General features: G+C 40.4%; 2 protein-coding genes across 3 annotated transcripts in view; both read right to left on the bottom strand.

Moving 5' to 3' along the window:
• The window catches only part of TAF1A (TATA-box binding protein associated factor, RNA polymerase I subunit A), a 471716-nt gene that overhangs the window by 150112 nt on the left and 296493 nt on the right, over positions 1-25111 (bottom strand). The window lies entirely within an intron of this gene.
• AIDA (axin interactor, dorsalization associated) overlaps positions 1-25111 on the bottom strand; it is a 29845-nt gene that overhangs the window by 2152 nt on the left and 2582 nt on the right. Inside the window, exons 2-9 of the mRNA XM_075863367.1 lie at positions 23932-24001; positions 12178-12231; positions 10806-10860; positions 10061-10124; positions 7297-7403; positions 5163-5285; positions 2639-2761; positions 888-1005 (exon numbers count right to left, since the gene is read on the bottom strand). Coding sequence (XP_075719482.1) covers positions 888-1005; positions 2639-2761; positions 5163-5285; positions 7297-7403; positions 10061-10124; positions 10806-10860; positions 12178-12231; positions 23932-24001 — 714 coding nt within the window. The remainder of the gene's footprint in view (positions 1-887; positions 1006-2638; positions 2762-5162; positions 5286-7296; positions 7404-10060; positions 10125-10805; positions 10861-12177; positions 12232-23931; positions 24002-25111) is intronic.

Below are 25111 nucleotides of genomic sequence, written 5' to 3' on the forward strand. Positions count from 1 at the left end.
GTCTGAAGTTTGCAAATGAACATCTGGATGATTCTGAGAGTGATTGGGAGAAGGTGCTGTGGTCAGATGAGACTAAAATTGAGCTCTTTGGCATTAACTCAACTCGCCGTGTTTGGAGGAAGAGAAATGCTGCCTATGACCCAAAGAACACCGTCCCCACTGTCAAGCATGGAGGTGGAAACATTATGTTTTGGGGGTGTTTCTCTGCTAAGGGCACAGGACTACTTCACCGCATCAATGGGAGAATGGATGGAGCCATGTACCGTCAAATCCTGAGTGACAACCTCCTTCCCTCCACCAGGACATTAAAAATGGCTCGTGGCTGGGTCTTCCAGCACGACAATGACCCGAAACATACAGCCAAGGCAACAAAGGAGTGGCTCAAAAAGAAGCCCATTAAGGTCATGGAGTGGCCTAGCCAGTCTCCAGACCGTAATCCCATCGAAAACTTATGGAGGGAGCTGAAGATCCGAGTTGCCAAGCGACAGCCTCGAAATCTTAATGATTTACAGATGATCTGCAAAGAGGAGTGGGCCAAAATTCCATCTAACATGTGTGCAAACCTCATCATCAACTACAAAAAACGTCTGACTGCTGTGCTTGCCAACAAGGGTTTTGCCACCAAGTATTAAGTCTTGTTTGCCAAAGGGATCAAATACTTATTTCTCTGTGCACAATGCAAATAAATATATATCATTTTGACAATGTGATTTTCTGTTTTTTTTTTATATATAATCTATCTCTCACTGGTAAAATTAACCTAGCCTAAAAATTCTAGACTGTTCATGTCTTTGACAGTGGGCAAACTTACAAAATCAGCAAGGGATCAAATACTTATTTCCTTCACTGTATATAATGGGATGATGTCAGGTATCGGGGTCACTCACAGCTCTACAACTATCTGGCCTTGTTTGATTTCATCCAACTCCATGAAGGCAAAACACTTTGTGCTTGTAAAACGCTTCTTCGGCTTGTAGTGCTTGAACTCGAAAAAAATAGCTGCCCCTGGAAGCCAAAACACAAGGAGTTAATGAAATGATCACCCCAGATATTCAGACTATTAGGAGCCAATCAGAAGCGAGCTTTCCTTGATCTACTGTTAACTCTTTACTCGTAGCACTAGTTTCTGAGGTCCGTAGTGTTATGTGGGCAGCTCAGAGAACAGGAATTGCCCACTGTTCGCAGACATGTCCATTATAGCAACGTGGCGCCTCCTATAGGTGAGGACTTTCTGTGATATTTTCAATTGAAAGTCACCCAGAGCTGGTAACATGACAAAGTTGCATGAAGGCGCGTCCTTATTTTCATGATCCAACTCATTGTAGCACGAAGTTTACACGACAAGAAACCTACATAAATTAATATTCCATATGTACTTCTATTTATACACGCGCAATCTAAAATTTCTAGAGGCCAATTGTTGTAATCGTATTTGTGTATTGCTCCAATGAACCAACTATAAAAATGAAGCAGCTTTGCAAATAGTCGTGATAAAAAAAATCTTACCGTTTAGCGTATACAGCCCCAATGCAGACTTTTACGTATCCATGGTTACAACCCAGTGTGTAATCTGATCTTGCAGTCATGTCTTCCATCTTAAAGGGGTTATGTGGGGACCAAAAACTATTAGTAGTGTAGTCTCTGTGGTATGAGAGTGCACTCGCTAATATACATTCCGGTTATAGCGCTGCCGGGGGACCGGAAGTCGTGAGACCGTTTTCTTCTATGACAATACGACTCTTCGGCACGTGACCGGCCCCGCTGTACTCTATGTACTCGTTGTATTACGGTTACCGCTTGTACACAGAATACAGAAGGGGGGCCGGTCACATGATGAAGAGTCGTATCGTCATCAAAGACGACTGTGCAACTAGACTTCCGGTCCCCCGACTGCGCCATAAAAATCTATGAAAATCTCAGAATCAGCGCGATGGGGACCGGAATGTATATTAGCGAGTGTATCACATACTGCAGGAACTACACGGATAAATTTGTGGTCCCCACATAAAGCCTTTATGGCCCTTTTACACGGGCCAACGATCGTTCATAGGAAGGGTTGTTCCCGATCACTGCCCTGTGTAAACAGGGCAACGATCAGCCGATAAACGAGCGTCCATCGGCTGGTCAGCCGAAAATATCATCGTTGTTGGCAGCACATCTCCCTGTGTAGATAGAGACGTGCTGCCGACATAATAGAAATGCGCGGGGACGAGCGATCGTAGTAACAATCGCTCGTCCCCATACGTCACTGATCGTAGCTCCTTGTGAAAGCAGCAAATGAACGCCGATCACTTGTTTTTCCGCCCAGATTGGCTGGTATACAGGGACCCTTACTCATCTTCTCTGGTCTGTAGAAGAGAAGTCAGCGGGAAAGGAGGAACACATGACCGTGGGATCAGACTACACAGGCTTTTTCTGTAGTCTGTTACCATGGAGACATATAGCACTGCATAGAAGTTGTATACACAAAACGGTAGGAGATTTTTTTAATTAAGAATATGTGCGAAATTGCTTTATTTTTTTTAATTTCAGATGTGCTGGAGCAAATACCACCTCCTGATCACAGTCCGTCAGTCCCGCCCCCCCCCCCCCCCCCGCTTCTGCTCGTATAGGAGGCGCAGCTTGAGGACACACTCACCCTTTGTCAGTTTTTCAACATGTTTCTGGATTTCAATTTCAACAGTAAAATGAACGTATGTGTCCTCCTTCCTGGACGCCATGGGCGTGTCCTGAACGGGCGTCAAATCAATGCCGTTTATATCTGCAAAATCAACAAGGGAAAAATCAATTAATAAAAGTATAGAAGTAAAAGCTCGAGAAGAATCCAGCAGGTTTGTGATATTTCTAAATCACCAATTCGGCTCGTCTCATTTATTTTCCTGTTGAACTCTCCTGCGGCTGTTGACGGATCTATTATTCTTACTATCTGTATATTGTGCATGGAGCACTATATAGTGCTCCGCTGTTAATGGCCTCAGACTGCTCATTAACACCTCCCTATCCTCTGCAGATCGGCTCATTAACCTACAAAAGCCCAAAGGAAGCCTTAGAAAGTCATACAATGATCAGTCTATGTGAGTGTTTAATGAGCCGCCCCGGGCTAAACCAGCCATAATTAGATCAACAAATAAAGCTGTAAAACAATCCAATGGTATCAGCTAGCCTACTTGTTGACAGTTTCCAGGCTACAACAGAAAAATAAGCAAAATGGATAATTTACCCCTTTCTGCAGAATGACGTAAGTGACATAGCGAGCCGGGGGGAGGGGATACGGAGCGCTCCATATGCTGGGGGTGTTAGCGGTGTATTACAGCCGACACCTCGCTCCAACGGCTGGGATTAGACATTACTCCAATCTGGGCTGTTTATATGCCGTGGTCAAGAGCGTTAAAAGCAAAACTCAATACAATTCCAGTAATCAAACTAATGGGACTAATAAAAAAATAATAATAATTAAATCCATTTTATCACATTTTTTACAGTATTAAAATAAATAATAAAAAGTAAAACCTATTCCCATAAAAAAAAAAGAAAAAAAAAAAAGGGTGAATAAAAAAAAACAAAAAAAAAAAAACACACAACAAAAAACAACCAGTGGTACATACATTGGGGGCTCCCTCTAGGGGGGACATCACCTGCCAGAGCGCTCTGACTGGGGATTCCGCTCCTAGAGGGAGCTTAGGTAGCACTACCTGCAGGCGGGTTTATGTGTGGTGCTATCTATGGGGGGGTTATATTCCAGGGATCCCAAAGCCCCGGCAGACCGAAGAGTGCAGCGCTGCATCCATTAAACCACGTTCCGGGCTGCCAACGTTTATATACGCGACAACTGCACGGGGTCGGTCGTATGGCTGCCGTGAAGGGGTTAAAGAGTGACATTAATAAAAAATGCAACTGGTCCAACAAAAAGTTATAGCATTTGGAAGGTGGGGTGGGAGGGGCCGAAAATGAAAAAAAATAACCTGTCCTTAAAGGGTTAATAGAGATTCCAAAGATGCATATAAAACATCGGGCACTTGTCACGGTGTATACGGACCCGTCACCTCCAGGCCGGGACTGTACAAAAATACATCAAGAATTTCTCCAAAAAAAACAAAAACATCTCACAAAGACGGAGCGTAAATTGTATGTAATGGGCTTACAAGACGCTACCGTCTCCCACAATGCACTGCGCCAGCGGCCCGCGGTGTAAGTCTGGATACAGAGGTGTGGGGAGCAGCGAGCGCGCCAGATGACAACATCGACAGAGAATCTTCTGACAGCAGCTGTGGATCTTGGACCGGGAGAGCAGGAGTCCCAGAAAGGGGCAGCCGCAATATACAGCTCCCGGGAGGATGGAGTATATATATATAAAACCTGCATAGACTAGACACGAGATACAGCACAGGGCGGGCACTGCCATAACTGCAGTACCACAGACTTCCTGGTGGGATCTGCAGTTGGCGTATACTGTAAGGAGATCACTACAGATGTAGCAGAGCTGAATTTTTCCATTAACCAATGTGAGAACTCTGCAGGCTAAACACATCAGTGCCAAAGGACAAACTCAACCCTGCTGCACCTGTACAGGGTGTCACCACGTTGAGTGGCTGAAGTCACTGCTTATGCTATAGCCTGGGTCAGACGATTACCAATCCTTCCACTTCATGGCTTTGGTGATACTTTGATCGAGCTCTGCAGTATGACGGATTCAGTTTGACACATTGGCTCCCTTGGCTGGAAACAAATCTAAATGTCATATTTAAAAGGGATTGTTCAGGATTAGAAAACAAGGCTGCTCTTTTCCAAAAACAGCGCCACACCTGCCTGTGGGTTGTGTCTGGTATTGCGGCTCAGCTGTATTGAAGTAAATGGAACGGAGCTGCAATACCACACACAACCTGTGGACCGGTGTGGCGCTGTTTTTGGAAGAAAGCAGCCAAGTTATTCTAATCCTGGACAACAGCTTTATGAAAAATAGCTCTAAAAATTTCCATAAAAATAATGGCGGCAGCAGCTATGACTTGTGGAGAGCGGATATATATATATATATATATATGCACAATATCCCATATGTCATAGTCCCCTATATAGTCCCAGTCCGCGCAGCACTCCGCTCTCCTGTAGCTCCATCTCATTACATCCAGCTCCCATAGGTTTACATGTGAACCCCCGACACTTACCCTTCACACTGACCGTCATGTAGGGGTCAATACACTGACCAGCATCCTTCAAACCAATCTTCTCAATTCTGATGGTGAGGAGGGTCATGCCAGGCTCGGAGGGCAGTCTGGGTAGGAGAGTTCCTGGGACCAAGGGAGAATTTTTATATTTTTTTTAATATAGGAAATATAGATGAAGTGGCAGCGTATAGGGAGTTTACAGTCGTCGCTGCTCGGAGCCGACGATCAAATATCCCAGACAATTAAAGAGGAGCATCGATGGTCTGTCCGAAGAATAAGTCATCAATGTACATTCCTGAAAAACCAGTTCAAAGGCTAATTCCACCACAAGAAAAGGACCGATCTAACTAAACCCCGTGCTTTATGTACAGCACCAGATTTTTTTATTTTTTTCTACTGCAGTCACTGAGACAAGAAGTGATGTCATTTGATTGACAGATACAAACAGGATGACATCATTTTGGGGAGAGGGAAGCGCCGTAAAGTGGAACTACTGCAAACACGCCACATGGGATATTGTATCTCCAACGCCAAGTTTTGTCGCAACGTCTGAGCCAAGATAAGCTGCTGTCACACTGAAGAGCAAACAGCTGACACAGAGCAGATGGTTATCTAAAATGATCAAAGTTCTTGCTGCCTGTAATCACCACTAGGTGGAGCTCACCATGAATTTATAAAATTTCCATTAAAGGGTAACTAAACGTTCAGCAAACTTCTGATATGTCAGTGACCTGTGAAAAGTTTTGATTGGTGGGGGTCCGAGCACTGAGACACCCACCGATCGCTAAAACTAAGCCCACCAATCAAAACTTCTCACATGTCACTATGACATGTCAGAAGGTTGCTTAACGTTTAGTTACCCTTTAAACTTCAACTATGGCCGTGTGAAGGGAAGCAGGGAATTTCGGGTGTCAGAAAAAAAACAACCTCCAACCCTTATAAAAATATAAAATAAAACCAAACCAAATTTTTGACATAAAAATAAATGATGTCCACATGCGACAAGGAAGGGGCGGGTGACGGGGGGTAGAGAATTAAACAAGCAAAATAAAATAAAGCGTAACGCGAGAATATGTTCATACCTTGGATGGCTCCTGTAATGGGCAGGCACGGGGACGGGACACATGCAGATAAGGAGGCCATGCATGGGTGACAGCCGGCGCCAAGCGCAACCACAGACACGAGCGGGGCACAAACAGGGAGGGAAATACATTCATCAGAACAGGCGGCTCTCGTCCCCGTGCATGTCAGTAATACATTGTATTGTTCTACGCGGACCAACCAATGGGAGCTGCGAAACTTCTAAACAAGGCCAACCGTGGTTACACCTATAATATCCCACCCGTGAGCAGATAACAGGGGGGGGGGGTGCACTTCACAGATCACGTAAATACTTTGCTTCGCTCATTTTGTACTGGTCTTCAGTTATAACACATCTTGTACTCCAGTCACATCCAGAGCTGCATTCACAATTTTGCAAGACTACTGTTTATCTGCACACCACGGACAGTCATGTGAGTCAACAGTGCTACTACCATCAGAAGAAGAGATCGCAGATCACCTTACCAGTGGGAGTCTGACCTTTACGACTCCCTCCGATTATCTAAATGAAGCCCCCTTGGATTTTTTGGATTTCCCTTTACAGCGGCACGTTTGACCACCCGCTGTGTTGCCGTTTCCTGCACAACAAGTAGATGGTAAAGTGGCCGCGTCTCATTCATGCTGAGGATAGGTGTGGGTTCCTATCAATCAGAATGTGGTATAACCCGTCAACACAGGTAAGAAAAGAAAGCCCCTTTAATCCTAACTAAGCATCCTAGTCCCCACTATGAACTGCAACTGGTGACCAGTAAGAAACAGGATTTTAAATGCAGCTTTGGATGTGACTGGAGTATAGGACAGGATGTTACAGATTTAAACCGTGGAACATGAATGGGGTTTTCTATTTAAGATCAAAAACATAAATTAGAGGGACGGCCTCACTCAACAATCTCTTTCCATATGCAGATATTACGGCTTGGGGATGGCATAGAGGGGGGGTCTGTTTGGGAGGGGTCTAGAGAGGTGGCCCTGCAGAGGTCAGCTGATTGCGGCTCTTATATTAATCAGGAGGAGAACCGTCACCCGTTCTTACCGGGAACCCGAGCTGGGAAGGAGTCGGGTGAGCTGACCCCAGCGCCTCCGTCCTCTTCCTCCTCTTCCACTTCTAAATTCTCTTCTTCTCCTGGAGCCAAAATCCTCCTATACAAAAAATAATAATAATAATAATAATAATAATATATATATCCCAGTGGTCGTACAGCGATGGTCTAACATTTCCTGTAGGCCTCGGGTGCACTAATCTTTAGTCATTTTCTCCCAGGTTGTACCATGCACGGATAGGAATAGAGAAGTTGAGGCGTTTACATTGCTCGCTCCCAGGCTGCATGTGGGCTGACATGCGGCATGTCGGTCTCCGTATAGCAGTGCCCTCCCTTAGAGCATGACCCCAAGTAGCCACAGAGACGTCACTATGGGCAGAACACATCATGACCGTCATAGAGGAATAGATGAGAAGAGAGAGCAGGAAAGAGTCCGCGTGTGCTGGTGGGTGACCCAGTGACTACAGACCGTTCTCCAGTTACCAAAATGGCCGACCATGGCTGCAACCTCCTGTCCTTTAGAGTAAGGAGAGCAGCTGTGCAGCGCAGACAGTTACTCCAACAAGTGTAATACCGTGCAGACCCAGAGAAGAGGAAACCTGTGCACTGTATGAGTAAAGCTATACTAGCTGCGGGGGGCGGCCTAAAACCAGGACTATGAAGCAGATTCTCATGCATTTTTGCCTCTGTCACAACACTGCAGCGGGCAACACTTATGCAATTCTGTAGTAATATTTAAAAATAAGATTTCCAGTTTTGATATGCAGCTCCTATGCAGACCAATGTGTTTCCATGGTAACCGACTATAAACAAATGCTAAATCATACACTGCATTCTTCCATCTGACTCCTACGGCCATGCAGTGTCTCCCCCATTCCCTCCAGGTTTCTTCTCTCCCAGGCACCCCCCCCCCCACTCAATTCCCTAACCCCCCTCCACTACAGAGCCCTGCCCCCGTGTCACCCCCTCCCCAGAGCCTCTGACCATCTGTCTTTCCTCTGCTAAGCCGCCCCTCCTCCCCGATAATAAAGGATTCCGGATGGTGGCCTTAAAGGAGAACCATAGGAGCTGCGTACATAAAACGGTAATTTCTAATCACGACCATTCACAACGTCGCCTGTTTTAATATTTGACGTGACGTTTCCTTTCATTCTTTTGTATGGGATCATCGTCTCTATGGATGCGTCGCACGTGACGTCCGCTCCGGGGATAATAGTGATCACTTACATGTCGCAACTTAATCAGCGGAGGAGGAAAAACTAAAAACACACGGAGAATGTGATCCCCAGACAGATGTTCTGCTGTAATCCACGCTGCAGTATAAATAGGTCACCGAGGGCTCTGTATACTGGCTGTGGACGTACGGGTCTGGGGTCCTCAGGGATTATCCCGTCACTGGTTATATACCAGGGCTCAGATACCTTCTGCACTCCAGCTGCTGTGAAACTACAACTCCCAGCAAGTCCTGATCAGCTTTGGCTGGAATAATACGGTCAGTGCATGCTGGTAGTCGTAGTTTCACAACAGCTTGAGAGCCGAAGGTCGCTGAGCCCTATACACAATGCAGGTCAGCGGAGACCATGCGAAAACCTGCACGACGGGGGGCAGCGGGCCGACCGTCCGGCACAGCGCTCCACCCCCGTTATACTATACCGTCTCTTCTAGAACTCCTACCTGTACTTCTTCCTTTATACACCCACACAGAACAGTGTAACACCGGCAAGAAGCATCTTCCCAAATCTGGCACACTGTACCCGCTGCTGCAGAACATCTTTGTGAAAAGAAGGGAAAGCTTCATGGTAATGGGTGACTGACAGGAAGTTTCATCTTTTCTTCACAAAGAAGTTGTGCAGCAGATTTGTTTATGGTATGAGGTTTGGCAGCAACTGAGGCACTGAAGTGTGTAATCTACGCAGTACCTGCAGAATCTCATAACACATCTGCTGCAGAACCTCTTTGTGAAGAGGAAACCTCAGGACAGTTACTTTTACAGGTAACCATGAATGTTCTTCTGCTAGTCTGAACAGCACACTTGTTAGAACAGTCACTTGTAGCCGGAGCTGCGCTTCCTTCTGTAACTGGGGAATGAAAGTTGAAACCATAGACAGCCATTTTGGAAGCTACGGGAAGCTAAATATCGTCACTCGGTCACAGAAGCTACATGCAGGATGCAGGTATACCAGGACTCAGCCCGGATCTCTCCTCCTCACCTCTTTCCAGATCGGTAAGCCTTGTGAATACATATTAAGCCACTAGTCACACCTGTAGTTACTCTAACATAGGGCAGGAATACTGGAAATACTCCTGAAGGGCTGGAGATGCAAATCACTCCTCTTAGGGTTTCCATTCATTGCAATGGAGGACATGGCGTGGGAGAACATAACATAAAAAAATATAAGAGTGTGAGTGCTGCCAATATTTCCTGTAATGAAAATGACGACCTGGTAAGCTTGTTTATACACAGCAGCCGAACCGAACTGTACAAGCAAAGCTGTAGTGTAAAGCAAAGGGGATGGACAGAGTCAGGAGGTGGATTGGCATGTAATACGGATGCACTTATGTCTATCTTTTTTTTTTTATAAGTGCTGTGTTTCCTCATCTATATTTTCATCCACATTTTCTCCCATATCAAACGGATATCCAATATGGATCTACACATAAAGGAATAACTGATGACCCCCCCCCCTCCCCAAAACAAAAAGTACGGTCCCACATTACAGCTCATACTCAGCGATATCATGAGTCTTCCTCACTTACCTTAAAGGAACAGGCTGAACATCAAAGGGGAATTCTTTGTGAAAGGTCAGAAGGTTGTCTAGGACTGGAATGTGAGGGAACAGCAAGAGTTAATAACAAATAAATATCTGAGCGATTTTAAAAAACGGCGACAACGTAAAGGAAAAACGATAAAAACACTGCGTTAAAGGGGTCGTCTGGGCCAGATAATGACCCCTTGCAAGTTCATCTATGAGGCCAATTTGAGGTAACGGGGAGTTTCCTGGTGGCGCCGGCTAAAAGACGGGGGTCCCAAAGAACCTCTTAGTATTTACAGCATCTGGAGTGGGTGGAGCTTAATCATACTGAGGGCGGAGCTATGTCAGCACTGGTCAAAAGAAATCAGTTATGTAATCACTACAATGTAATAGGAACTCGTGTGACATCAGCAAGTGTGACACAGGAGCGGGAGAGCGGCATGAGCCCGGCGCGTGAGCGGCATGAGCCCGGCGCGTGAGCGGCATGTATCCAATGTGTGGGTGATCATCGTGCATTATTTTATTCACATATCTTTGGAAGGGGACCCAAAAACATTTCTGCACCGGGGCCCTATACTGTGTGTCCGCCCTGTGACAACCAATGCACCTTTTACTCTGCAACTGAAATTGGAAGGGGGTCCCCAGGAGCAGGGTATCTAGTTCACAGGATCGGTGGGCGCACGTTCCCGGCTCTGCTGCATCACCCCTCAGTGACGACTTGTAAACTGAACTCAGGAGAAGAAACTTACTTGGTTCTAATTTCTTGAGATCTTCCATCTTGAATCCTTCTTGAGACTGTGAGGACTGCCGGGAGGAGAGAGGAAGGTTTAGTGGATGTGATGACGTATGAGGACAGCCGCCTCCGCCAAACCCCCCGCTGCCCTCAGACAATCACCACGTAAACCTCCCGGCGCCACCTTCACCTCAGGCGTTATTCACACGCTCAGGATTTACCTGGGAAACGCTGCGATGTATTGCACAAAGAATCTGCGGCAGAAATCGGAGGCTGACACTTGAGGTAATCTGCGGCGTTTCACGCTGAATCCACGCGAATATTTAACATGCTCATTATTCTCGTGGATTTTTTTTCCCCCGCAACGCAGGCAAAAATCCACACAGATTTTTTCCGCAGAACGTATAAAATACCCGATTCAGCATTGAATGTCCGCGCATTTGGGATGGGATCTAGGAGCGGAATCAGAGCCTAATCCTCATATGGGACCAATACTAATGCTTCTATTGTTCCCTGTTATCAGCCATTTCAGGCTGGGCAGAGGCTGACGTTGTTCTTTAAAAGGATGAGTGATAGTAAGTCCAGACAAATCCCTGCCCCCATGGTCCCTACTTTATGTCACATATCTCCAGTGCGGAGACCCTCCATACGTGTGACTGATATCATCCGCTCCTCTTATAAGCTGCCGGCTTTAGGTCTAGCTCTCCTTTAGTTCGGGGTCACTATGGGATGTCCCGTTCTATGGATATAATGTTACATCAGCGATCAGTTATAATGCTAGAATAATAATATAGTCGCGGGTCCACGCCCTTCATGCTGGGACTGAGGTTACACTGGGGGCGATTCATTCAGGCCGGTTCTGTTGTGGGGGTGGCACGCTGCCAGGCATCTCACAGCTGTCAATGAATAGAGGCGGACGGCCAGGAATTTACCGCTCAGTCAATGTACACAAGACCGAGCTCCACTGATCACTGCACCCCTGCCAGCTCATGACACGTCACTATGGAGAAGTCACCGTGGCCTCACCGCTACAGAGCTCCAAATCACATGCATAGAGTTTAATAACATTTTAGCTGCCAACAGCCACCACTAGGGGGAGCTCAGTGCATGAGATTTAAACAGCGCCCCTTGAAATCAATACCAGCTGTATAAATCTATATGCGGTGAGCTCCCCCTAGTGGTGGCTGCAGGCAGCTAAAATGCTATTAAACTATGATGGGAAGCACAAATGGGGCACGGACTCTGGAAAGTTTGGGGCCCAGCTTAGCTCCGGGCTCTAAAGCTAGTATAGACTTTATACTGGGACATCAATCGGCTTCTATAACAAAAATAAAAAAGTTCTAGCTATTACTTCAAATAGCAACAGATTGTGTAGACATAACACCTACCTGCAGGGCGGCGCTGCGTAGCTCTAGGCATGTTGCAATTTTTCCAATCGTTTTCTACGAGAGGGAAAAAACCAAACACAAGACTTTAGCTATATTTGGAGAACATAATTCACTATATATGGACTAGACACTTTTATACATATATACATGCTTTCTGCGCTATATTGTACATTTGTTTTTTCTACATTACATTGCAGTATATAATCAGAACCGGACATCTCCCACAGCAAACCAGTGACGGGCTGCTGACAGATAATTGGAAAGCAGAAGTTTAAATACAGCTCTGGATGTGACTGGAGGAAGACATAACATAACTCAAGGTCAGTACAGGAGAAGTAAAGCTCTCAACATTATGAGACTTGTCAAAAGAAACAACTTTAATAGCATTCCACTGCATTCTATTGTATGGGTTCCATTATGTCATCTCCACAAGGGGGAGATAAGCGGCTGCCAGACACTATGTGGCCACTTATCACCAGGACATTGAAACGTGGACATTATCTAGAGAGGTTTTCCCACTTTCTTCTACATCCAGTTTTTGGTGACAGCATAAAGAACAATTGTAATGTCACAAATTTATTTTCACGCTCCTCAGCTCTGCTACTCCGTTTAGTCTGGTTAGGGCACGCAGTCATCTCTAACAACATTAACCCTTTATGTCCCCAATGTGGCTCACAATCTGATCTCCCTTGTACGTGTGTGTGTGTATTCTTGGCAGCGGACTGGGGTCAGTATTGGCCCTCTGTCCGGTCTGCAGCTACGCAGCCCCGTATACAGCGAGCTGCGATGCTCTGCGTGTTCGGACATCTTTCTAGCATCGCCAGCAGTGACTTTTTCAGCACTTTATACTACAGTCGTTTTTCTGTGGGATCGGAGCAGATTTTCTAGCCTTCACTCCCCACATGCATCAGTGAGCTTCGGGGGCCCATGATCCTGTCGCCAGGTCACCGGTTTTCCTTTTTTGCCAACCACTACATAATCGGGAACACCCCACAAGATCGGCCGATTTGGACACGTTCTGACCCTGTCATCTGGACATCACATTTTGTCCCTGGTCACAGTCCCTCAGGTCCTTACACTTGACCATTTTATCTGCTTCCAAAATCAACTTCAAGAACGGACTGATCACTTGCTGCCTAATCCACCAACCCCCCTTATCAGGCGCCATTGTAACCAGATCATCAATGTTATTCACTTCACCTGTCAGTGGTTTTATGTTATGGCTGAACCATGTACTCCAAGAGCTGCATTCACAATTTTGCAGACTTCATAGATTAAATATAATACAATTCTGGTTTGTTCAGGGACTGCACAAAGCTTACTCTGGTGAATTGCATTCTGGGAAATGTCCTCTTAACAAAAGGGTAATGCACAGGTAATCTGATGTAGGAAAAACTAACTGTCCACCTGCATTATAAAATCTTAGTTTATTGTTTGTCAACACGTTTGCTGACTAGTTCCAATGATGACCAGGAAAACGGAGAATGAAGCCCTGGAGCATAATACAGGCTGTAATTCAAAATCAGTAATGTAATGTATGTACACAGTGACTCCACCAGCAGAATAGTGAGTGCAGCTCTGGAGTATAATACAGGATGTAACTCAGGATCAGTACAGGATAAGTAATGTAATGTATGTACACAGTGACTCCACCAGCAGAATAGTGAGTGCAGCTCTGGAGTATAATACAGGATGTAACTCCGGATCAGTACAGGATAAGTAATGTAATGTATGTACACAGTGACTCCACCAGCAGAATAGTGAGTGCAGCTCTGGAGTATAATACAGGATGTAACTCAGGATCAGTACAAGATACAGAAATGTAATGTATGTACACAGTGACTCCACCAGCAGAATAGTGAGTGCAGCTCTGGAGTATAATACAGGATGTAACTCAGGATCAGTACAGGATAAGTAATGTAATGTATGTACACAGTGACTCCACCAGCAGAATAGTGAGTGCAGCTCTAGAGTATAATACAGGATCTAACTCAGGATCAGTACAGGATAAGTAATGTACGTACACAGTGACTCCACCAGCAGAATAGTGAGTGCAGCTCTGGAGTATAATACAGGATGTAACTCAGGATCAGTACAGGATAAGTAATGTAATGTATGTACACAGTGATTCCACCAGCAGAATAGTGAGTGCAGCTCTAGAGTATAATACAGGATGTAACTCAGGATCAGTACAGGATAAGTAATGTATGTACACAGTGACTCCACCAGCAGAATAGTGAGTGCAGCTCTGGAGTATAATACAGGATGTAACTCAGGATCAGTACAGGATAAGTAATGTAATGTATGTGCACAGTGATTCCACCAGCAGTATAGTGAGTGCAGCTCTGGAGTATAATACAGGATATAACTCAGGATCAGTACAGGATAAGTCATGTAATGTATGTACACAGTGACTCCACCAGCAGAATAGTGAGTGCAGCTCTGGAGTATAAGGGCTTATTCAGACGAACGTGAGGAGAACTCGGACGTGAAAAAGGGCCTGATCTCTGTCATGTGCAAGAAGTGTTTGGGTAAAGCAAAAGAAACCCTACAGATGAAATACAACCGGTGTGCGAACCTACAAATAAACAACTAAAAATACCAGCATCTCTAGGCAGTATCTCTTCCTAACCTGATGGCTGATAACAGTGAACAATAGATAGCAATCAACTGTATAGAAAATATAGACTATAGGCCAAACAATATCAACAAAATGTATCGGTGTTTCTTCAGTATGATTTGAACGGTCCGTGGAAAGTAAACGGTGTCATGTACCAGATGACCGGGGGGGGGGGGTGTCCTGCAAGCGACTGGAACACGGATCGGTCCTCGTACAGACATACTTTGCGTCCATGGTCATAAGTGAGCCGTCATCTCCACATTTAAAGCTGGGTGCGGCTGCTTTTCAGAGCACTGATGAATAATACCTACTGGGGGATTGCCAAGATGTGATCCACTTTCCATATACTTTCAAACCTCCAAATCCCAGAAAAGTCATAAAGGCTCCGAGCTTTTGTAGTGTTTGGAGTATTAACTTTTTACAAAAGTTCATGAGACCCGTGACCGTGTTTAGAAAGTGAGAGTGCGAGTGTTTAATAACTCCTGAACGCTGCAAATAAGAACGAAAGGACGGAGAAAAAAAAACGGCAACTTAAAGGGGTTGTCCATTTTTGGACAGACAGGGAGTAAAGGCTCTTTCTAGTCTGTCCAGCTCATCATTAGAGCGGAAATAAAAAAATATCAGTGTTAATTAGGAGTCAACGTTAAGAAAAGGGGACACTAGTATGTCCAATTACCCGTTTTCACACTGGTAAATGAGCATGCACAATAGGCCTGTTTTGTAGAGATCACTTTTCAGCGTGTGCTGTGTACAAGGCAGAGACAGCAGTCATCTCATTACCATCAGAGGCAGGATTACATAAGTAACACCTGTATATAGAGAACACAGGATCCACCATTGACAAAAGTTCAGCTCCTACTCTATGAACATGTCACAGAGCATGCCCACTACACTCTCACATATAAAAGTCAATCGAGGTGATAGATTAGATTAAGAATTCTAGTTATATCCCTTGAAATTCATATAGAAATTAAACTATACAGGAGAAACTGAGCTGGAGAAGTTGACATGAGGGATTGTGGGAAAAGGAATCTTATCACTCTTCTTACCAGAGACGTGGGCGGCGGGATGAGACGAGGATAACCGGTGATATAAATGTCACACATCCTCAGGTTTCCTATGAACGACTGCATCTTACATAGGAAACCAGAACCCCGTGTCTCGGACACACAATTCGCAGGTGTCAGTCAAGTCCTGGCCTGCTGACAAAGCATCTATCACAAGCTCTGCAAGGGCCCGACCCCCGGGGCCATCATAGCCCTTAGAGGAATTATTACTTGATGTGTCTTTCCTGTTTAAGCCTTTTCAGGGTCTGAGATAATCTTTCAAGAATGTTAAATGGTCTTCTCGTTCTATAAACTCCAAGAAGAGAACCTAAATGAGATGCACATTTTAAGCCTTGATATTAGTAATGTCTTGGCGGAGAAGATACCCCTCCCCCTCCAACATTGTTCTCTACCTAGCCTCGTATACGTGGAAGAAGATGACCATCCCCGGGAGATAAAACAGGAAATGTTTGACCCGCAGGGCAGTGAAAATCTGATTTACACCATATGAGTATAGAGGAGGAACGTCCCCCTGCAAGACTACACCGAGGGCGAAATATTACTACTTATAACAGCACAGAAATGTTATTACTGACAGGGAACTATTATAATATATTATCCTAGGGGGCAGTATTATAGTAGTTATATTCTTGTATATTGGGACAGTATTATAGTAGTTATATTCTTGTATATAGGAGCAGTATTATAGTAGTTATATTCTTGTATATAGTGGCAGTATTATAGTAGTTATATTCTTGTATATAGGAGCAGTATTATAGTAGTTATATTCTTGTATATAGGAGGCAGTATTATAGTAGTTATATTCTTGTATATAGTGGCAGTATTATAGTAGTTATATTCTTGTATATAGGAGCAGTATTATAGTAGTTATATTCTTGTATATAGGGGCAGTATTATAGTAGTTCTATTCTTGTATATAGGGGCAGTATTATAGTAGTTATATTCTTGTATATAGGAGCAGTATTATAGTAGTTATATTCTTGTACATAGGAGCAGTATTATAGTAGTTATATTCTTGTACATAGGGGCAGTATTATAGTAGTTATATTCTTGTATATAGGAGCAGTATTATAGTAGTTATATTCTTGTATATAGGAGCAGTATTATAGTAGTTATATTCTTGTATATAGGAGCAGTATTATAGTAGTTATATTCTTGTACATAGGGGGGCAGTATTATAGTAGTTATATTCTTGTATATAGGGAGCAGTATTATAGTAGTTATATTCTTGTATATAGGAGCAGTATTATAGTAGTTATATTCTTGTATATAGGAGCAGTATTATAGTAGTTATATTCTTGTATATAGGTAGCAGTATTATAGTAGTTATATTCTTGTATATAGGAGCAGTATTATAGTAGTTATATTCTTGTATATAGGGGGCAGTATTATAGTAGTTATATTCTTGTATATAGGAGCAGTATTATAGTAGTTATATTCTTGTATATAGGGGGCAGTATTATAGTAGTTATATTCTTGTATATAAGGGGCAGTATTATAGTAGTTATATTCTTGTACATAGGGGGCAGTATTATAGTAGTTATATTCTTGTATATAGGGGCAGTATTATAGTAGTTATATTCCTGTATATAGGGGCAGTATTATAGTAGTAATATTCTTGTATATAGGGAGCAGTATTATAGTAGTTATATTCTTGTATATAGGTAGCAGTATTATAGTAGTTATATTCTTGTATATAGGAGCAGTATTATAGTAGTTATATTCTTGTATATAGGGGGCAGTATTATAGTAGTTATATTCTTGTATATAAGGGGCAGTATTATAGTAGTTATATTCTTGTACATAGGGGGCAGTATTATAGTAGTTATATTCTTGTATATAGGGGCAGTATTATAGTAGTTATATTCTTGTATATAGGGGGGCAGTATTATAGTAGCTATATTCTTGTACATAGGGGGCAGTATTATAGTAGTTATATTCTTGTATATAGGGGCAGTATTATAGTAGTTATATTATTGTATATAGGGGGCAGTATTATAGTAGTTATATTCTTGTATATAGGGGCAGTATTATAGTAGTTATATTGTTGTATATAGGGGGCAGTATTATAGTAGTTATATTCTTGTATATCGGGGCAGTATTATAGTAGTTATATTCTTGTATATAGGAGCAGTATTATAGTAGTTATATTCTTGTATATAGGGGGCAGTATTATAGTAGTTATATTCCTGTATATAGGGGTAGTATTATAGTAGTTATATTCTTGTATATAGGGGCAGTATTATAGTAGTTATATTCTTGTATATAGGGGGCAGTATTATAGTAGTTATATTCTTGTATATAGGGGCAGTATTATAGTAGTTATATTCTTGTATATAGGGGCAGTATTATAGTAGTTATATTCTTGTATATAGGAGCAGTATTATAGTAGTTATATTCTTGTATATAGGAGCAGTATTATAGTAGTTATATTCTTGTATATAGGAGCAGTATTATAGTAGTTATATTCTTGTACATAGGAGCAGTATTATAGTAGTTATATTCTTGTACATAGGGGCAGTATTATAGTAGTTATATTCTTGTATATAGGAGCAGTATTATAGTAGTTATATTCTTGTATATAGGAGCAGTATTATAGTAGTTATATTCTTGTATATAGGAGCAGTATTATAGTAGTTATATTCTTGTACATAGGGGGGCAGTATTATAGTAGTTATATTCTTGTATATAGGGAGCAGTATTATAGTAGTTATATTCTTGTATATAGGAGCAGTATTATAGTAGTTATATTCTTGTATATAGGAGCAGTATTATAGTAGTTATATTCTTGTATATAGGTAGCAGTATTATAGTAGTTATATTCTTGTATATAGGAGCAGTATTATAGTAGTTATATTCTTGTATATAGGGGGCAGTATTATAGTAGTTATATTCTTGTATATAGGAGCAGTATTATAGTAGTTATATTCTTGTATATAGGGGGCAGTATTATAGTAGTTATATTCTTGTATATAAGGGGCAGTATTATAGTAGTTATATTCTTGTACATAGGGGGCAGTATTATAGTAGTTATATTCTTGTATATAGGGGCAGTATTATAGTAGTTATATTCCTGTATATAGGGGCAGTATTATAGTAGTAATATTCTTGTATATAGGGAGCAGTATTATAGTAGTTATATTCTTGTATATAGGTAGCAGTATTATAGTAGTTATATTCTTGTATATAGGAGCAGTATTATAGTAGTTATATTCTTGTATATAGGGGGCAGTATTATAGTAGTTATATTCTTGTATATAAGGGGCAGTATTATAGTAGTTATATTCTTGTACATAGGGGGCAGTATTATAGTAGTTATATTCTTGTATATAGGGGCAGTATTATAGTAGTTATATTCTTGTATATAGGGGGGCAGTATTATAGTAGCTATATTCTTGTACATAGGGGGCAGTATTATAGTAGTTATATTCTTGTATATAGGGGCAGTATTATAGTAGTTATATTATTGTATATAGGGGGCAGTATTATAGTAGTTATATTCTTGTATATAGGGGCAGTATTATAGTAGTTATATTCTTGTATATAGGGGCAGTATTATAGTAGTTATATTCTTGTATATAGGGGGCAGTATTATAGTAGTTATATTCTTGTATATAGGGGCAGTATTATAGTAGTTATATTCTTGTATATAGGAGCAGTATTATAGTAGTTATATGCTTGTATATAGGAGCAGTATTATAGTAGTTATATTCTTGTATATAGAGGCAGTATTATAGTAGTTATATTCCTGTATATAGGGGCAGTATTATAGTAGTTATATTCTTGTATATAGGAGCAGTATTATAGTAGTTATATTCTTGTATATAGGAGCAGTATTATAGTAGTTATATTCTTGTACATAGGGGGCAGTATTATAGTAGTTATATTCCTGTATATAGGGGCAGTATTATAGTAGTTATATTCTTGTATATAGGGGCAGTATTATAGTAGTTATATTCTTGTATATAGGAGCAGTATTATAGTAGTTATATGCTTGTATATAGGAGCAGTATTATAGTAGTTATATTCTTGTATATAGGGGCAGTATTATAGTAGTTCTAGTCTTGTATATAGGGAGTAGTATTATAGTAGTTATATTCTTGTATATATGGGCAGTATTATAGTAGTTATATTCTTGTATATAGGAGGCAGTATTATAGTAGTTATATTACTGTATATAGGGGTAGTATTATAGTAGTTATATTCTTGTATATAGGGGCAGTATTATAGTAGTTATATTCTTGTATATAGGGGGCGGTATTATAGTAGTTATATGCTTGTATATAGGGGCAGTATTATAGTAGATATATTCTTGTATATAAGAGCAGTATTGTAGTAGTTATATTCTTGTATATAGGGGGCGGTATTATAGTAGCTATATTCTTGTATATAGGAGCAGTATTATAGTAGTTATATTCTTGCATATTGGGGGCAGTATTATAGTAGTTATATTCTTGTATATAGGGGCAGTATTATAGTAGTTATATTCTTGTATATAGGAGGCAGTATTATAGCAGTTATATTCTTGTATATAGGAGGCAGTATTATAGTAGTTATATTCTTGTATATAGGAGGCAGTATTATAGTAGTTATATTCTTGCATATTGGGGGCAGTATTATAGTAGTTATATTCTTGTATATAGTGGCAGTATTATAGTAGTTATATTCCTGTATATAGGGGCAGTATTATAGTAGTTATATTCTTGTATATAAGGAGCAGTATTATAGTAGTTATATTCTTGTATATAGGGCCAGTATTATAGTAGTTATATTCTTGTATATAAGGAGCAGTATTATAGTAGTTATATTCTTGTATATAGGGGCAGTATTATAGTAGTTATACTCTTGTATATAGGGGCAGTATTATAGTAGTTATATTATTGTATATAGGGGGCAGTATTATAGTAGTTATATTCTTGTATATAGGGGCAGTATTATAGTAGTTATATTCTTGTATATAGGGGCAGTATTATAGTAGTTATATTCTTGTATATAGGGGGCAGTATTATAGTAGTTATATTCTTGTATATAGGGGCAGTATTATAGTAGTTATATTCTTGTATATAGGAGCAGTATTATAGTAGTTATATGCTTGTATATAGGAGCAGTATTATAGTAGTTATATTCTTGTATATAGGAGCAGTATTATAGTAGTTATATTCTTGTACATAGGGGGCAGTATTATAGTAGTTATATTCTTGTATATAGGGGCAGTATTATAGTAGTTCTAGTCTTGTATATAGGGAGTAGTATTATAGTAGTTATATTCTTGTATATATGGGCAGTATTATAGTAGTTATATTCTTGTATATAGGAGGCAGTATTATAGTAGTTATATTACTGTATATAGGGGTAGTATTATAGTAGTTATATTCTTGTATATAGGGGCAGTATTATAGTAGTTATATTCTTGTATATAGGGGGCAGTATTATAGTAGTTATATGCTTGTATATAGGGGCAGTATTATAGTAGATATATTCTTGTATATAAGAGCAGTATTGTAGTAGTTATATTCTTGTATATAGGGGGCGGTATTATAGTAGCTATATTCTTGTATATAGGAGCAGTATTATAGTAGTTATATTCTTGCATATTGGGGGCAGTATTATAGTAGTTATATTCTTGTATATAGGGGCAGTATTATAGTAGTTATATTCTTGTATATAGGAGGCAGTATTATAGCAGTTATATTCTTGTATATAGGAGGCAGTATTATAGTAGTTATATTCTTGTATATAGGAGGCAGTATTATAGTAGTTATATTCTTGCATATTGGGGGCAGTATTATAGTAGTTATATTCTTGTATATAGTGGCAGTATTATAGTAGTTATATTCCTGTATATAGGGGCAGTATTATAGTAGTTATATTCTTGTATATAAGGAGCAGTATTATAGTAGTTATATTCTTGTATATAGGGCCAGTATTATAGTAGTTATATTCTTGTATATAAGGAGCAGTATTATAGTAGTTATATTCTTGTATATAGGGGCAGTATTATAGTAGTTATACTCTTGTATATAGGGGGCAGTATTATAGTAGTTATATTCTTGTATATAGGGGGCAGTATAATAGTAGTTATATTCTTGTATATAGGGGGCAGTATTATAGTAGTTATATTCTTGTATATAGGGAGCAGTATTATATTCTTGTATATAGGAGCAGTATTATAGTAGTTATATTCTTGTATATAGGGGGCAGTATTATAGTAGTTATATTCTTGTATATAGGAGGCAGTATTATAGTAGTTATATTCTTGTATATAGGGGGCAGTATTATAGTAGTTATATTCTTGTATATAGGGGCAGTATTATAGTAGTTATATTCTTGTATATAGGGGCAGTATTATAGTAGTTATATTCTTGTATATAGGGGCAGTATTATAGTAGTTATATTCTTGTATATAGGGGGCAGTATTATAGTAGTTATATTCTTGTATATAGGGAGCAGTATTATAGTAGTTATATTCTTGTATATAGGGAGCAGTATTATAGTAGTTATATTCTTGTATATAGGGGGCAGTATTATAGTAGTTATATTCTTGTATATAGGGGGCAGTATTATAGTAGTTATATTCTTGTATATAGGGGCAGTATTATAGTAGTTATATTCTTGTATATAGGGGGCAGTATTATAGTAGTTATATTCTTGTATATAGGGGACAGTATTATATTAGTTATAATCTTGTATATAGGGGACAGTATTATAGTAGTTATATTCTTGTATATAGGGGGCAGTATTATATTAGTTATAATCTTGTATATAGGGGACAGTATTATAGTAGTTATATTCTTGTATATAGGGGACAGTATTATATTAGTTATAATCTTGTATATAGGAGGCAGTATTATAGTAGTTATATTCTTGTATATAGGGGGCAGTATTATAGTAGTTATATTCTTGTATATAGGGGGCAGTATTATAGTAGGTATATTCTTGTATATAGGGGACAGTATTATATTAGTTAAGTTATATTCTTGTATATAGGGGGCAGTATTATAGTAGTTATATTCTTGTATATAGGGGGCTGTATTATAGCAGTTATATTCTTCTATATAGGGAGCAGTATTATAGTAGTTATATTCTTGTATATAGGAGCAGTATTATAGTAGTTATATTCTTGTATATAGGGGCAGTATTATAGTAGTTATATTCTTGTATATAGGAGCAGTATTATAGTAGTTATACTCTTGTATATAGGGAGCAGTATTATAGTAGTTATATTCTTGTATATAGGAGGCAGTATTATAGTAGTTATATTCTTGTAAATAGGGGGCAGTATTATAGTAGTTATATTCTTGTATATAGGAGCAGTATTATAGTAGTTATATTCTTGTATATAGGGGCAGTATTATAGTAGTTATATTCTTGTATATAGGAGCAGTATTATAGTAGTTATACTCTTGTATATAGGGAGCAGTATTATAGTAGTTATATTCTTGTATATAGGAGGCAGTATTATAGTAGTTATATTCTTGTAAATAGGGGGCAGTATTATAGTAGTTATATTCTTGTATATAGGAGCAGTATTATAGTAGTTATATTCTTGTATATAGGGGCAGTATTATAGTAGTTATATTCTTGTATATAGGAGCAGTATTATAGTAGTTATACTCTTGTATATAGGGAGCAGTATTATAGTAGTTATATTCTTGTATATAGGAGGCAGTATTATAGTAGTTATATTCTTGTAAATAGGGGGCAGTATTATAGTACATATATCCTTCTACTTTACAATATTTTTGCTTTCTGACCCCATGTGACCACTACTATAGAGACTGTAGGACTAAGATGTAGATATTTCTGTACTTGGTAACTTGGATTTTCATGACAACACTGCAACTGACAAATCAGAACGTGAATTGTTGTCATCAGAATCTCTCAGTAGTGCAGCCACAGACTTGAGGCCTGCAACCTCAATCAATCATAATTCATTATAGAAGTAATATATTAAAGAATTATCAAAGTTTTACTTAAAAAATAGAATTTAACTATTAATTTGGGGATGGGGGGCTTGGAGTGGAATCGTCTGTTAACAATATCCATGACAGAAATAATACCACTTGCCTTATGGTCCTCTGTGAAGTCGGACGAGTTGGCCGGTGACTGCGCTTCCTTCTGTAACTGCCGAGCTAATCTGTAAAGACAGAAAGTAATTCATTATTAAATATTCAGCAAGATGGCACCCCATTCACCGCCCTAAAGGGCCACCCCCACTGAGCTCTGCACCCCAAAGAATGACTAAAAAATTACCTTTGGGCCTCATCTACCAAACCTGTCTAATAGAAAAATTGGCCTAGCTGCCCATAGCAACCAATCACAGCGCAGCTTTCATTTTCCCAGAACAGTTTAAGAAATGAAAGCTGAGCTCTGATTGGTTGCTATGGGTAACAATGCCAATTTTTCTGCTTTGGTAAATGAGGAACTATGGGGGAGATTTATCAATATCAACCCCCCATAAGGCCGACGCACGTCCGGTTGATGAATCAAGGACCTGGTGTGGTTTTCCGCCATTTTTTTAGTCAGAAAAGCTGGGAAATCTTTGTACTTGGCTAGTCTGAAGCCCCGTCCGCTTTTTTCGGTACTTTCGGAGGCATCACGGAATGGATGTCATATTTTCCATGTATTTACATCAGGAAACTGAGGTAAATTTATTGTTAAATCTGCCCCACTTCGTCGCCTTCTTCAGTCAAGTAGTTATGCAGCTCTTAGTAATAACCATCGGCAGAAAGCTGGGTGACAACCAATATGCCGGTCCATCAGGGGTTACCTCCACAATTCTGCCTCACCACCCAGCTTTCCCAGTAACATCTGTAACTATAAAGGGTTTAATACAGGATCCCCCCTCCCTCTTTTATAGCCCGCTGCAGTAATAAGATTTCACCTATTTTTGTTTGCGTATAAGACGTTTTATTATATCCTTTATATCTGTGTGCGCTGTCCCTTTAAGAGTGATTCAGCTGTGGATAGTAGCTGCATAGCAGGGAGGTAGTGTGAATACATGTACAGAGCCGGCTGCCCATCTGTGTATGGATTTCATCTCTTATTCACATCCTGTTGAAAGTCTCCACCCAAAAACAGCCAGAGAGCCTGGGTGGGAACCGGAGCAAATAATCCTGCAACTGACAGAGTCTCCAGGAAATCACTGCGCAGATAGAGTGTTACTGTGTGCAACATGCTCTTTTATATGCCGCAACACGGAGATGAGGCCGCTGCCAGCAAAACAACGGATCTAAGTCTGCCAATG

Source organism: Rhinoderma darwinii, chromosome 4 (assembly GCF_050947455.1).
Source record: "Rhinoderma darwinii isolate aRhiDar2 chromosome 4, aRhiDar2.hap1, whole genome shotgun sequence".
In the NCBI taxonomy this organism is placed as follows: Eukaryota; Metazoa; Chordata; class Amphibia; order Anura; family Rhinodermatidae; genus Rhinoderma; species Rhinoderma darwinii.